At 40.9% G+C, this 15,944-nt stretch overlaps 1 protein-coding gene across 1 annotated transcript; it reads right to left on the reverse strand.

Moving 5' to 3' along the window:
* Positions 1–2,677: 2,677 nt before the first annotated feature.
* On the reverse strand, positions 2,678–11,692 carry CGA (glycoprotein hormones, alpha polypeptide). The gene is made up of 4 exons (XM_074864731.1): positions 11,569–11,692; positions 5,558–5,664; positions 4,412–4,596; positions 2,678–2,931 (listed from the first exon to the last, which is right to left on the reverse strand). The coding sequence occupies exons 2-4, from the start codon at positions 5,655–5,657 to the stop codon at positions 2,854–2,856; spliced, it is 363 nt and encodes a 120-aa protein (XP_074720832.1). The 5' UTR covers positions 5,658–5,664; positions 11,569–11,692; the 3' UTR covers positions 2,678–2,853.
* Positions 11,693–15,944: the final 4,252 nt, after the last annotated feature.

Raw genomic sequence — 15,944 nt, forward strand, 5'->3', positions numbered from 1 at the left:
GTCCCGCCAGGCCCTCCTGATATCCCACAAGGAGTTTTGCACGGTCCCCTGTGTCCTCCCACCCCGAGGGCAGCCCTGCTCCCCCTCACACCGGTTAGAGAGCTCAGGCTGCCCCTGCTGTGCCCGGGGGCCACCGCTAATGGTCCATCAATCAGTGGCTGAAGAGTTCTGGGCTTTCTTATTGTCTCCGTTATCGCCTGCTGTTAGGTTTGTGTATCTGGGTGTTTATTTTATCACGTTCTTTGTTAATGTGTTATTTCTTCTAAACTGAAGAGTTGGAGCCAGATAGCTTAATGAGGATGCCCCGCATTCCACATACCTTCACAATACACACTTTTCGAGCTCTTGATGCCTGAGATCGCCTTAGGGGGGAGAGGAACCCATGAGTTGAGAAGTTCATGACCAAATGGCTTTGTACAAGCAAGAGGGAAAAGCTGCTGAAAAAGAGACCAGGCATCCTAGAACGATACAGGACTACAGCATCTCATGTCTTCTTTAAAGCATGGGTTTCCCTCTAATTGGCTACTGGTTTTCAACATTTCTATGGTTTTACAATGCAAAATACAGAAGTTGATTCAGAAGGTGCAAACAGAAGTTTGTCATGTCACCAACCTGTTATTGTGGGCAGCACAGGCATAGATAGACAAGCAAGTACTTGATACTGCCAGAGATGTTCACTTGACTAAGAGGTCATCCAAGAAGTTTGGCAAGATGAAAAGGCCCACCTCCCCTGCAAGTGAACTTCAGAGAATGTGTTTCCCTGATCTCCCTTTCAGTCCTGTCAAAGTTATGAGAAAATGCAACACCATTACCAAAGGTAAACATCTTGCAGCTTCAAACTCCTCTCTCGTTGCCCAGAAATCCCAGGCAGGACCTGGCTCTCCTGCAAAAGCACCTATATCAATCATGTTTAATAAAATTGTAGAACAACTTGGAATTGTGAGTCAGCTATAGCAGCTGCTTGACATGTATTCCTGTAATGTCTTCAGTGATGGTACAGCATGAGAAATTAGAGTTCTCATTGTGAAAACCTGTGCTGCTGATGTTATTAAATTCATTCTAAAGACCACCCTACTCAGCTAAATTCCCTTTGACCAAAAGTAATGTTGAAGTAAATAAGACATAGATACAACATTAAGGAAAATCTGTTCAGAAGATTGAAATTTTCCAGCATAGTAAGAATAGTGAAGCAACAAGATCAGTCTCCTTGGCAGATTCTGGAATAACCACTGGAGGTATTTTTCCAGAGCAGGTCAGGCAAAACATCTCCCAGGAATGGCACAGTGCAGCTCATTCTGCACTAGGACATGGGACTGGGCCAGATCAGCGATTCTCAGGAGTGATTCCCAGGAGGGAGAGACTGAATCAGGGGGTTAAGGCATGGAGATCAGGCTAATTAGCTCTACTGGATATATGCTGAATAATGCTTCTCTAAGAACCTCATCTTCTCTGTCTATGAGAAGTGTTTTCTTCTCCACAAAGCCCCATGATTGTATTCTTAGAAAACAGCACTCCAATAGGTGGACGAATAGTGGATTTAAACCATCATTAGATCCTGCCAGTCTTGTGCTGCTCAAGTGCCCCATCACAGTTTAGCCCTGCAGGCCTGTCTAAACTACTTCAGTCATTTGGCCCTGGTGCAGATATCAGCCATGGCCAGGCCCCAGGATAGACCAGCCACCCTCACAGCCTCACCCCAGGCAACCTTCCCTCTCCCCATTTAGAAGCTCTTACTGCTACCCTCACAGCATCTGCTGCATGGAAAGCCTCCCCAAATGTATCTGAGGCTTTTTGAGTCACCACATTTAAACCCTTGCAGACAGCGACCATAGCAAGGCTGGTGTTCTCACCCCAAAAATTAGGGTGAAGAGCAGGGAAATTCATTCAGTTCAGTTCCCATGGGCAGGCTCCAGACCTGCAAGTAGTTCTTCCAGAGATCCCCATCCAATCCACTACAACTGAACAAGTACTATCTCTAAAATCCCAGTTTATGATATTAAGGACATGTATTCTGAGTACATATTCTGTGGTCCTCTTCTCATCTAATGTAATCCCTACCTTTCCAATTTTTATGTCTGGGTCCAGCACTTGCATTTGGGAATTACTAAAGCCCTATACCATGCTGCTCTGGCATATCTTAAACAGCTAATACTGTTGTACCACTCCTCTATTCCATCACTGCTACATGAAACTGTACAATTCTTTATATCTGATTCTGTGTCCATTTACCTATCTATATGGGAGGATATTAAGTTCAAAGAAAAACAAGAGATGGCACAGAAAGACAGAGCACTGTGCATAGATAATATACTGTTACACTTTCTGCCCACAAGGTAAAGAAAATATGGAAGAGAAACAGGAGAAACAAAACGTTGAGACTTCAAAAAATCTAATCAGTAAATGAATAAGGGGAAATTATGCCTTCTTTTTCTGTCCACTTTCCCATCCCTCCCTTCCTCCTTCCCTCCTTCTCCCATTAAAAAAAAAACCAAAAAAACCCCCAAAAAACCCCAAACCTAGAAATTAACTGCAGCAGAATCTTTTTCTGTTTTAAGCTATTAAATCATCATTTTTCCTCAAGAAACATTGATGATTTAACTGACAGTTTATTTTAAAAATAGATCAAGCGTTCAGTTGTCATGCAAGTGCTGTATTTTATCCCTAATGGAAATAATTAAACTTACTTAAATGCATGAAGAAGCAAAGAGGAAATAAAACAGCCATACATCTTATTCAAAGGTCTACCCAATGTCTTGACCAGAAAACATAAGATTTTACACAGTAATGCTATAAATGCTGAAAAACAAATATTCCATTCACCGTTGTCCTTGATCATTAACAAAGAGACAGGCTTTAGGATTTATGATAGTAGCAGGTACTGCAGTGACAATCTGTATGGTTCTCTATCTTCACATTGTCCTTAAGGGTAATCTTAAAAAAGAAAACACACACATATAACAAATAATTAGGATTAGCTACACAGTAAAAACAGCATTCTTAAGTAAAAGATGTCTGAAGACTTTTTCTTAACCACAAGGTACAGAGGCTTTTGGGGTACATGTACTACAACAGCCTCAGGACACCAACCTGTGAAGTTGCATCATCAGTGGCTTTCGGAGCTGTAAAGAGAAGGTTTTCAATAGTGACATGCATAGTGACATAGTTTGGTGTCCTTAATTTGGCATAAGTGTCTCATTTTCAAGAAGTGTCAAGTAACCAATCTATGAAAAAACAGGAAGTGTCCTTAAAATATTTCATATGGGGATTATAAAAATGGAGACCACAAACACAATGAGTCATCTTTATTTTTAATCTCAACCAAATTCTAGTTGCTGCCTTAGGGCAAGTATAATTTTGGCGTCTAGGAAAAGATCTATGCTCTACTCAGATGAAGAGCCAGGATGGGTTCAGCTGTAGGTGTCTATAGGTAGGTCAGCTATCTGGGCTTTCATCATAGCCAGTGGAGATCCAGCACTCTGTTCAGCTGTGCACACAGAGCTGTCAATTGCCATTTGAGATGTCAGAGGGGATATCACCAAGCCTCCAGCTGCCACTCTAGAGGGTCTTTTATGGGTCCTGTGTCTGCCAGTCATACACAGATGTCTTCAGTACCCCCGGGTATCTCAAATGGCACCAAATCTGTGAGTGGGTAACTGAACTGAGCTTCTAGCTGACACACTTAATGAGCCTAATTCAGATCACCACAGGATAGACACCTTAGCTTGTTTCAACTAGCTCACCATTTATTACATCAAATTTAAGGTTTCTTCACCTGAGCTGAGTCACTCCCAAAATAATCAGCTTTAGCAGAATCTCTCTTTAAAAGAACCTTCCAGATGAGAGTGTTTAATGCTCAAAGTAGTTGCACACATTTACAGTTCCCTCTTGGTTATACTATTAAAAGTAAAGCACAATCTCGATTAATCTAATGAGTACAAACAGTTTTGGTCCCTGTTTTCCATATATGTAATTGATAGTATTGACCAGCCACCTTCCCAGAGAACTCCTGCTTATGCAGGAAAAAAGCAAGGAAAATGACTTATTAAAATCAAATACACACTGCATAGCATTTAAGGGGAGGGTGCACATCCAGAAGAGTTGAAAATGAGAGGACAAGAAGTCCACCACTGGAAATGCAGGCATCATGAGCCAAAGCAGTTTCACTGAAATCAGTGGCACAGCACGAGTTTCCACATCCCATCTGAATATTAGACTCGGTACTGGTTGACACTTTAATTTCCTCTTTAGAAAAAAAGAAAGAGCCCAAGCGCAAAGGATATAAATGCCAGGGATGCTTCCCTCAAATAGTTCTTTAATGTCCTCCAGCAAAAATATATTTTTTTCTATTCACTGCTTCAGCTAAACATTGCATCCTAAAAGAAGCTTAAACAGGTCTCATTCATACCCTCACCTTGGTAAAAGCCTTTGCTACGCAGCACGTTGCTTCTGATGTAATGTTCTTTGGAACAAGCATGGTCTTCTTGGACCTCATCGGAGTGGGATAGGCCCGGGAGAAACAGCACCCAGTGCACTGGTAAACGGGTGCTCCTGGCTTGGAAAAGAATCTGTTCTCCCCTAGCTTGCACTCTGGACAACCTGCCATAAAAATATAAGGAAGAGAGTTTTACTTGGTCTCCAGTTGTATTTTCATTTTCAAAAAGAAAGGGAAAGTGTGGGTGCTAACAGGAAGCACCAGCCACATTCTGCTGCTTGACGTCTGCAGAACAGAGGAGCACAGACACCAAAGCTCCTCTCTTTCGGGTCCTTCAACTCTGCAACATGCACCAGCTGTAAAACTTGACTGTGGCTTTCTAGGTGAAGCACAAGCATTGTTGTATCTTTTCTGGGTTTCTTTTCAATTTTCTTGACAGTTGTGGAAGGGTTTTTGTATATCTACTGCACTAGGTGTCCCTAGAAAACTTCCTACTAGCTATAGATAGTTAAATAGCACCAGTAGGATTTGTAGTGCTTCTTAGACATTGCCTGTTTTCAGGCAAGTCTCTGTTATGAAGAATTTTAAAAATGCCCAGTGTTCCCAAGATTTTTGTAGCTCGCATTTTTCTATATTCGGCCCAGGACTGAATAATAAAATCCACAACCTCCAAAACACACCTAAAATATTCCTAATATGCCTCTTCCGTAGAATGCTACACTACCAACATCCCATATTCTCAGATCTCCAGAGGGAAAATCTTCTGCATATTATGAGGAGAAGCTATGGTTCTGCTGTTCCTGATGTTATGTTGTCATTTAGATCTCAGGAGCACAAGAAACCAGAACATTTCTATTTGATAATGTTTCAAGAATTAAGATCACCCATGTCAACATGAGGACATGGTCATTTGGGAGACTCTTGACCTGGAGAAATCCTGTTTAGAGAAGAAATAGGAAGTACACTCATAGCAGAATTATCTTGATTTATTATACCTTCATATCTCAGTGTCAATAAATGCAACTGAACAATAAGATTTATGACCATATTTATAAAACATGTGAAAGTTTAACTAATACTTTTTACAAATAATCACCCTATTTCTGAATGCTGAAGGCAGCTTACCCTGCATAAGAAAGTCTCCATCTGGGAAGGCATGAAGAAGATGCAGAAATACAGAGAAAATGGTGAAAGTGACAGCTGCATACTTCCCGTAGCAATCCATGATGTGTCTGGAAATACAAATACACACATTTTTAAAGGACTGTTTTGCGCTGGGTACAGTATCGGTATCTAGGCTACACACTGATACAGCATTCAGTGCAAGTAACAGAGACAATTTAGAAACGGGATTGGAAACTGAAAATGCAGTGTACTGATGTGCATTTTATAGGCTCAGAAAATTGTCTTCATCACAATAACAAAAATGTGCCTTTCTTTCAGGCCTTAATTTTTTTTCTGAATATTAACATAAGCCACAGCACATAAACTTCAAATGTTGTAACTCTCTAATATTTATGGTAGAATGGATAAAGCCAGCAAAAGCTTATGTAGAAGACAAAAGAATCTGCAGAATCTGGGACACGGAAAGACTAATTTCAGGGAAAATAATTTCACATCAGGACATAATTTCCTGAACCAAGAGTCAGATTATTCGTTCATACACTGAAATGGCCTCAAGTTGCACCAGGGGAGGTTTAGATTGGATATTAGGAAAAATTTCTTCACCAAAAGGGTTGTCAAGCATTGGAAGAGGCTTCCCAGGGAAGTGGTGGAGTCACCATCCCTGGAGGTATTTAAAAGACGTGTAGATGTGGCACTTAGGTACATGGTTTAGTGGTGGACTTGGTAGTGTCAGGTTTATGGTTGGACTCGATGATCTTAGTTCTTTTCCAACCTAAATGATTCTGTAGTTCTTTGATTCTATGACTTCTTTAGTGTCAAAATCCCCATAAACAGATTTTCACAACAGTCCTGTTGTTCAGTGGGAGAAAGCTCCTCCAATCTATGTAATTAAGAGAGGCACTACATGCTGTGCACCAGAGCACCCAAGGAGACGTGGTGCTGAGGGAGAGCTCAGGAGGGCTTGAAACAGCCCCAGGGCCACCTGCATTACCCAGGGTCTAGAAAGTCCCAGGGAGTTCAGCATCGCTGCAACCTTCTGGACTGAGATTTCTTTTAGGCTTCGTTTTACTGATGCAGCAACTTGGCTTTTGGGATCTGAGTAACAGAAAGCTGGTTTGGCATAAACACACCCTGGTCAGCTCGAACTTTTAAAAATCTTTTCAATATATTAATTTTGTGCAAGAAGGCTACATGCAGCACTACACATCTGTCCTTCCACAGCTAGCGCATGAGATGAAGTGGCCATAAATAGCATATCACTTGTTGTCTGGGTAATTCAACAGAAATGCAGTTGTGTGGCTATATTTGATCCAGATCAAATCTATACCACAGGGTAATGCATATCTCTGATATGAATAACTGGGGGGACCATAATATTAAAGATGCAGAATATATGAGTTGTAACTGTATGAATATCATATCAAATTCTCTGATCAATGTTTTAAAATGTATTTACTTTTTTTCATTAGTCACAATAAGATTTCATGGGGTAGGGGGGGAATGAAACCTCAGCTCTCTCCATATCCAAACATCAGATGTGCTAAATAAGGGCTACATGCAGATTGGCAGGATGCTGTTTGCTAACTACCACAGGACCTTTAAAATTATTCTGGAGCATTTTGTAATTGCCTGATCAGAGACAAAAACTGGTCATAAACTGGTCATAAGAAACTGATGTTTCTTTTGAGCCAGATAAGTGCTATATGCCTGTGGCATGGCCCAGGAGGACCTCCCTCACTGGGAAGTCAGACAGGATCTGAGTTAGGCTATAAAGATGATACACATGTTTTCAGATCTTCATGTTATAAACATCTGGTCAACTAATGCTACTTTTAAAAATCTTGGATTCAGCTGAGCTATGCACACATAAAACAAAATACTGAGCCTCACTTCTGCTATTGTCAGTGTTAAAATATAGTATTTTAGGCATGATGTTTGTAACTTCCTTCTCAAGCACTAAGCCTCCATACTGTACTGACAATTGCATTGTGCCCAATCACTGACCGTTTTGGCCCAGTCTCTCAGAAAACAGAATTTCCCCCTTAAAATTATTTTCTTCTAAAGCATACGCCTGAGCCCTTCCTTTAGACATGAACAGGAATGACTTATATCCCATGGTGAAGTAATTGGGTCCATGGAGAAAAGGATGTATAAAGGATGCTGAAGTATTAAATTCCCCATCCGGGGCAGCCTGTGCAGGTGGCAGAGACAGCAGCACTCCTTCACCCAACTAGGCTGGCCGGGGACAGCCTTGTCTTGAAGGACTGAGTCTCAGGGTCTTTTAACACAGACACACAGTGTGCATTTCAACAGGGGGACTTTCCCTGACCTTGCAGATTATGCTGTGAGGGATTCTGTGCTGAGCACTGCTACCTTCACCCTGAAGAGAGGGTGTTTGGCTCTGGCTGTGCAGCAGCACCTGGTTCATTGGCCCCGGTTGTTCCTGACTGGCTTCAGTCAGGCACCCCTGGCAGCATCCCAAGCCTGCAGCTCCCTATCACCAAACTATTTACCTTTACCTGCCTTCTCAGAAACATTATCTGATCATGCAGATCTCTCCACCTCTACAGTCACCCCCCCAGGCCGTGCCTGGAGCTAACAGACAGCTTGTTTGGGCTGTGTCTGAACTGATGACTGCATCTCCAAACTCTTGCAACTGTTTGCAACTGGATCTTTTGAACAGTTTCTTCTGTGCCTGCATAGACCACCTGATCCCTTGACTTTAAAAGACTGAAACTGTCACACAAGAGCATGATGTACTAATGACTGATGTGCAGGATAAGGCCCCAAGCTGACAACACTGATATATACATTTTAGATACTGAAAGCTACTGTTCTTAGCAAGCAAAAAAAGAAAAAAAAAAAAAGCATTCTTAACTACTTAAGAGCTTCTCTTCTTCCAAATACACCAATCACGGCTGTTACTCCATGATAAATATTCTCCAGGCACAGATCAAATTGTGGCCCCAAATATTTCTAAAAATATGGCAATGAGAAGGACAATAATGTCAGCAAGAAAGAAATTGACCTTGAGATTTGGTGTAGAGGTTATTTAAGCATGTTATACTGATAAGAGAAGGCACTGTAAACCCTAACCAGGAAAGATGGTAGAAAATTAAGTATAATTAAATAAAGACAGCTTTCACATAATGGAAATGTACTTCTTTGCAGATTTGCACCTACCCATCAGAATCCCTGCAAGGACTGTCACAATGATGCAAATGTTCAAATAATGCCTGCTCACAGCTGGAAGGAGAGGCAAACCTGAGATGGTCCAAGGAGTGAAGCCACTTGCCTGGTATCATTATCTGAGAGTGAACCTGGAGCACTAGGATGTGTGCAAAGAGAGTATTGATTAGCAGAGGGATGCTCCATCACTGCATAAATTCCCAGAGATATGTGGGGATGTGAGGCTGCTATGTCAGCAAGTCTTGGTTCATTGATTAAACAGACGTACAACGCAGCGGAGCACAGGTCCTGCAAGGTAGCTTTGAAACCAGGAAACAAAATCAAAGAGAGCTCCATCCTTGCAGCAATCAGAAAAAGATCATGCCCAGGCAGAGGAGGCTGAGACCAAAGGCAGGATGACAAGAACATGGCCCTTGCCTGGCTGGGGTTAGCAAAGTGGAAAGAAACAAAGTTTATGAGCAAGACCAATGTGCAACGCTCTCCCATGCAATGAACAAAGACACAAAAGTGGAAACAAGCCTCCTTCTAATTAAGACAGAAAAAAATAGAGGTAAGAGACTGATCTGAAGCCCAGCTAAACTGAATGAGGTGAAGAGGCCAATGAGGTTACAACTAATGGATGGCAAGTGTTGGGTGCTGGATACAAGTGACTCTGTCTCCTCCCTCCCACCTGCCCAGTGAGTCAGTTCATGCTGGCAGAAAATAGAGGATAAGGGAATTAAAAGCAGCTGATAGTGAACAGGAAGAAAAACCATTGGCAGCAATTTTGGAAACATTGGAAAGAAGCATTTGGAAGAGGTATCAAAAATCCAGCTCAATGTATGTATGTATGTATGTATGCATGCAAGCTGAATGTAACCTGCAGTTACTCATCTCTGCTTGGGCTACTATCAAAACCCCATCTGAGAACAAGAAATACTCTTCTGATGTTAGCCAACAGGTGGCAAAGGAAATGGGGGATGCCATTAACACGGTGTGGGAGACAACCCCAGACCCACAGCCGCTGAAGATGGGCAAATATTTTTTCGCTAGACTGTAGGACAGAGCCGGGCAGAGGCCCGACGGTCAGCCTATGGTTGATAGTGATAAGGCCCCAGCAGTGGGGAAGAAATGCCTCTGTCACTCCACTCGCCTTATCTACCAGAAAGCACTCATGGCCTAGCACTCATGTCAAGAGCCTGAGCAGCCACCGGAAGTACCCATAAAGGGAAAGTTAAAACAACCAGAGAATGAAGTAAAACCAACACTAGCAGTAAGATATACAAACAAGGTCCCAGAAAGGGCCCCAGTATGTATAGGGGAAAAATCTCTGGAGGGACAACAACAGTCTTGCTTCCTTTTCTTTTTTTAAAGTCATGCTTGTTGGCTTGAGACCAGTTGAGGCCAACCCTCCCCACTTATCACAAAACACCACGCGTAAAATGGGTATATAGTTGGGAAAATTGAAGGGCCTCCTTGGAGCTCCCTCTCAGCTGGCCTGAGACCCTCCCACTCCATTCAATGCTATGATTTGGTATGTTGTAAGGGTTTGAGGCAATCCCAGAGGGAAGTTGTTTAAATTACATTAACCAAAAGGGGAATTGAAATTGCAGTTTTGCACTTCCTCTATTGAGACAGGCTGCCAGGCTCATACTGAAATCACCAAAGATACTTGTCAATAAAACCCAGATGTGATCTTCTCTACTCTTCCAATGAAACAGCCATTTTGCCTGATGATCTTGGTTTTCTGACTGTGCCCATGCTGCTAACCCAGTTAGTGTCTACACCAGTCATCATCAAATCAAAGGAAGCTTTTACTTTGCTCTATTAAATATTATCTTTCTTAAGCTTTGGAGTGTTATATAATATATGAATTTCAGCAGTTCTTTGGAAAGATGTAATTTTAAGTCTTTCCCAGCAGTTAAAGTCTCACCTCATTATTTACAATATCTTGTCTTTTCCTGTAAATAAGTTATCATGTTATCAGTTACCATCACAAAGACAGGCAATCATCTGTATTTGTCAACGGGTCTTCTGTTCATGTATGCATGGGACTGTGGATGCCTTCACATTCACGTGAAGCTCCACTGGATCCCTTGTCTAACTCTGTGGTCCATGTTCTGGCACAGACATGCCAGCAAGCTCTGTTCAACGGGCATCCTTTGGACTGGTCATACGAAATAACCTTATGTTTTCAGCATAAACTTGGGACATTCCTCTATACTTTTCCATAGGGTGATGGTGGTGCTATCATACCCAACAGCAGTTGAACACTTTGCACATTGTGTTCATTTCTTTTTGGGATGCTTGGCCAGTAGGTACGGCTGCATCACAGCAACAATGAACTACAACTGCCAGTGCTTCACTTGCAGACCAGTGTCGTGTACACAGTAACTTGCTAGCAAACTGCTGAAGACTGAGAAATCTTCACTAATATTTTTTTTTCCTTCCTTTAACATATTTAATCGTGACTGGCAATTTAAAGACTCTAGAAGATGTGTTAGTACCACCGGTTGCGTAAGGTTTGACATTTGACAGCAACACCATTGACCAGGAAAAAAACACAAAGCTACTGTTAAAGAATTACCAGACCCAATCAGAAATCACAAAATATCAACATTTAGCTGCAATACAATTATAGAACCTCATTTTCTCTTACTTACAAAGCTAGTTTAACCCCAGGCACTGATGTTTTAGTCCCAAAGCAACCTTTAGGTTAATTTTCAAAGTAAAAACTTTGACAAAATGGAAGGAGATGAAAACTTTGGAGAGAAGGGAAAAAGAATGCCAGAGATATGTAATTGTTCATCTTTAACAGTAACAAAAAATTTAAAATACATTACCTCCCTTGTTCAACAGGAATAAATCAGACAGCTGAGAAACTGCAGGATGGTGTTTGAAGGTGAGCTGTCCTCGGAGCTTGGATGTACGTTCCCGAAACTGATGCATGAAAAAGTTGCATCTTCCTTTTATACCAGTAAAGCTAGATCATATTCCTCGCCCACATCTAATCCATAGGATCAACTGTACATTTTATCTAATGACTGAACATTACTTTATGTAATTACCAGCCCACCATGCTGATCTTATCTTCAATTTGACTTTCATAGAGATTATTTTTTTTTCTTATATAATGAAAGAAAGGTCAGCTTGCGAGCACAAACTCAGTGCTGTATGAATTTCCTGGGGAACTGGAATATCGAGCATCCTGTCATTTGCTGCAGTTTTCAGTGAACAGAATCTCATTTTTAAAAAGAAAGAGTTACTAAGGTTTCCTAACACTTCTTATTAAACTGGAGAATAATATTTTTTAAAAAAACATAAAACACTTCTACAGCAATGGCATTGTTTTAGCAAAGAATAACAAAATAAAGAGCAGTTGAGATCTATAAAAACATTTAAAAGAATAATCTCCGTTTGAATTTAATGCCCAGAGAATGAATGCATGGATAAATATAGAAGGATTGCCTTTATAAAGATAAGATTTCTGGCAAGATCTCATCTTGGTTTTAGAGTAAAGCTAATGCAATGGAGCCACTTCTGAAAACTGCACCAAGGCGCAGATTTTTAAGGCTTAGGGACTTGGAAGTCCTCAGTTTCAAGTGAGAGTCTGTGTTAATGCTGGCTAAATGAGACAGGTTCCACTCTGCCGTCTGGCACCGAGGCCAAGCAGCACAGCAGGGTTTGCGTCCACCCAACTCTTCCCTTCCCCTTCCCAAACAGCAAGCACACATCCAAACGCCTACTGGGAACAGCCCCCGGCAATGCAGACAGTCCTGGGTCGGTACTCAAGGCCATTCTTGCAGCCCTACTGTGTTTTCACAGGATGAGTCACTTCAGATGTCAGAAGTTCACTTCAGAAGTTAACTGCCTAAACCTGAGTTACACGTTCTAGGCTGCCTATATAGTCAATGGAGAGAAATTGCCCTAAACATCTATTTCCATACAAGATTAAGTCACTTTTCCTGTGTGCCTGTTTTTCACCATTGAGAGCCCAGGGTAATTAACTCAGACTGATCACTGTCCTACCCTTAGAGATTTACAAATATTTTATAGATTTAGGAAACTCCTAAACATCCAAAGGCTTAAAATTTATTTTTAAGCACCTACCTACTTTTTGTCAGTCACTGTTGGAGATGCGATATTGAAAGAGATCCCTGTCGTTCCTCGTGTTCCTATGAAAGTGAAGCTTTGATTCGTGATTCACTGTCTCTTCCAAAATCTTTATTGTATAGCTGGATTTGGTGAATCACACCTGTCCAGATTTCTGCTGTTCAGTTTTGCTGTCCCTTGTCTCGACTGTCTTTTTAATAACAGCAGCATCCACGGACTCTGTTAGCTATTTCAGACACATTTACCACAACCTTATCACCTCTGCCTTCACTAACATCCTCATCTGCCCCAAGGTGTCAGACGCCTTTTTCTCTTCTATTTGTTCAACTGATCACTATAACAAAGTTAAACTCAAAACAATTGTCCCCAGCCTACAGTTGGCTTGAAATTGGCTTCTGTTTCAAAACTGAAGATGGATTTCTGCACCTGGAAGCTTGTCTGCTTTTTATCCAACAATATGAGCTGGCCTAATAAAAGATAAATTAAAAAAAAAGTCTCTCTCCCTACATTCTTGCTTCATTTAATAACAAAAGCATATTTGAAAGCTATTGGTAAACATAGCTTACTGAGAAATATTCCCCTGGAAGACAGAAGCTTAATATTTCTTGTCATTCAAAGCAAAATTGATGAAAATTGCGGAAGTTTATAGAGTGCCTCTGACTCGGCTTTGTCCTGCTCATTTCATACTCACCCCAGTTTGCAGTCCTACAGGAAACCCAGGATGACTTGTGATGCTTCACAAAAAAACAGAAAACTATCTTAATCACCAGGAAAATAACTAATGATTGTGTTGTATGTTCATATCTGGTACACATTTACCTATGTATTGTAGCATGTCATAACTAGCAAAAAAGGAAATGCTATACAAAATAGTTCTTTCATTAGAAGGACACAAGCATGGTGGCAACATTACCCCCACAGTGTAAAAGAAAAATAAAAGTGCCCACAACCTGGTACTCTTTTCCTATCAGAATGTATTAGGAATAAATCTTGTGAAGTCAATGGAATTACACTGGTATAAAAGATAGTTTAAAAAAAGCTCCTATTTTTATTAAGAGGATTTCTTACTTTAGCCGCTCCAAATCTCCAACTAAAAATACTTGGTCAAATCTGTCTTAATGTGTGACTGAATGAGAAATGAGAGAATGTGGCTCACTGTTTAGCGGGCAGAAAAAAATCCTTCTAGTTTATTAAACAGGGTATTCTTAAATCACTTTTTTGCTACACTGATATTATGATTTTATGGTCTATACAAATATATGGATGAAATGATGGGTAAATATATACACCAAACTGGACCATTGAAAATACTTTGCTGAGATCAGTATTTTGTTTCCTATTTGTAGGAGCAGAAAAAGACATCCTGAGGTGGAAAGAGGCAACAAACTGCTAAAATTTTCAAGTTTCTTTGAGGCTACTATGTTCCTAAATTGGACTGGGACTCTATTACAGAACATAAGTGAAAGTAAATATAGCACTTGTTAAGACCGAAATCAGTGTGAGCTCAGCACCTAAATATTATGGAGTTTCAGAACTTTTGGCTCTTTTCTAGGAGCTGGGTCCCTATAGCTCTTTCTCTGGCTTTCTCTGAAAAGGAGAGTTCATGTCTCTTCCCTTGCTCTGCCAGATGCTGTCTCAGGGTATCTGTCCTACTTCCCTACTTAGCGATATCTGCTTATCTACAGGCTGCTTCCTGATGCTGTCTCTTCCTCGCTAGAGGAAAGCTTTTCTACTTTGCTGCTCAGCACTGACAGTAAAAGATGCTGGGCATCTCCCAGCACTGTCAGTAAAAGGATGGGAAAGGTCTTCCTTGCTTCAGAAAATAAACTCTTCTATTCAAAAAATAACTCCCTCAATCAATAAACAGACACACACCCCCTAAGTGTAGTCACAGATTAGCTCTACTAAACAGAATCTACCTACTTTTAATAAGTGCAATACAAGGTTTCCTATACCTTACCCCAGCAGAAAAGACAGTACAGACCACACCTACTTTTTTTTTTTTAATCACTGCCACACTCAGCAGAACCATTCCTGCTTTCTTTCTTGGTTTTCCTTCCTTTGTAAATAAGCAAATGAGAAAAAAGAACCTTTAAAATTAAGTTCTGGTAGTATTTTTGGCTTAGATGGACAACCAGGTTGAGTTCTGGAGGATTTTTTTTTTATAATAATAAAATCACGTTTCAGAACTTCCTCCAAATTCAGCCAAAATTCACCCTTTGTCATTCATGCAAACTCAGAAAACAGCAGCTCCCTGTCTGAGAATGGAATGGCTCACCAAACGCCAGAAACTCCTCTTTCCTTCTCCCTTGCTATCTTTGAATACCTCCTTGGTTTCTTTGTCCAGCCCTCCCCTACAAGCTGACACAGCACCCACAAGTCCAAGCCTGAACAAGACCTGCACCAGAAGGCATCCTGAAGCACTGGTACTATCTCTTGAATTTTGGGTGTCACTTCCTTCATTTTTCTTGTTATCTTCCAGGCATTCCAGGAGGAGAGAGGCTCCCACATACCAGAGGCCTCTCTGCACTGACTCAGGCAAATTATCAGAGTTGCTGAAGAGAGATAACAATGAACGGCCTCACCAGAATGAGTGAGAGCATAACCTGGAGAGAAAAATTTGCTGGGGATTTAAGGAAAAAAGAAGTAACTTGAGTGTTAAACAAGAAGATATGCAGTTATTTCAGTATTTCACTAAGTCTCCCTACTCCTTCCAGTTTGCTCGTAACTTTTCCAGTTGCCACCTGTCTATTCCCAGAGACAGTAACACCAGCTCAGTAGATACACACTTAAACAAGGCTTCCCAAGGAAACATAAAATACAAATACACAGCATTTTGAAGTCAAGAGATCCTGTCTGCCAAAATACTTCATACCGTATTATGCAGAGAGTGAAAGTCGAGATTTCTGTTCTTTTACAGATGTTTTCAACTGATTATCTAAAATTATCTCTCAAAGCAATACTTTTTGGCCTCATCCTCCTGTGCTTAAAATCAATGGGAGTTCTGCCATTTCAAATGACACTGGATCAGGACTTTTAAGATTAGCTATTAGTGTTCTCAAGCTTCAGCCAAACATTGATTATTCTGAGATAATAAGGCTTTCAG

Source organism: Strix uralensis, chromosome 3, assembly GCF_047716275.1.
Source record: "Strix uralensis isolate ZFMK-TIS-50842 chromosome 3, bStrUra1, whole genome shotgun sequence".
NCBI lineage: Eukaryota > Metazoa > Chordata > Aves > Strigiformes > Strigidae > Strix > Strix uralensis.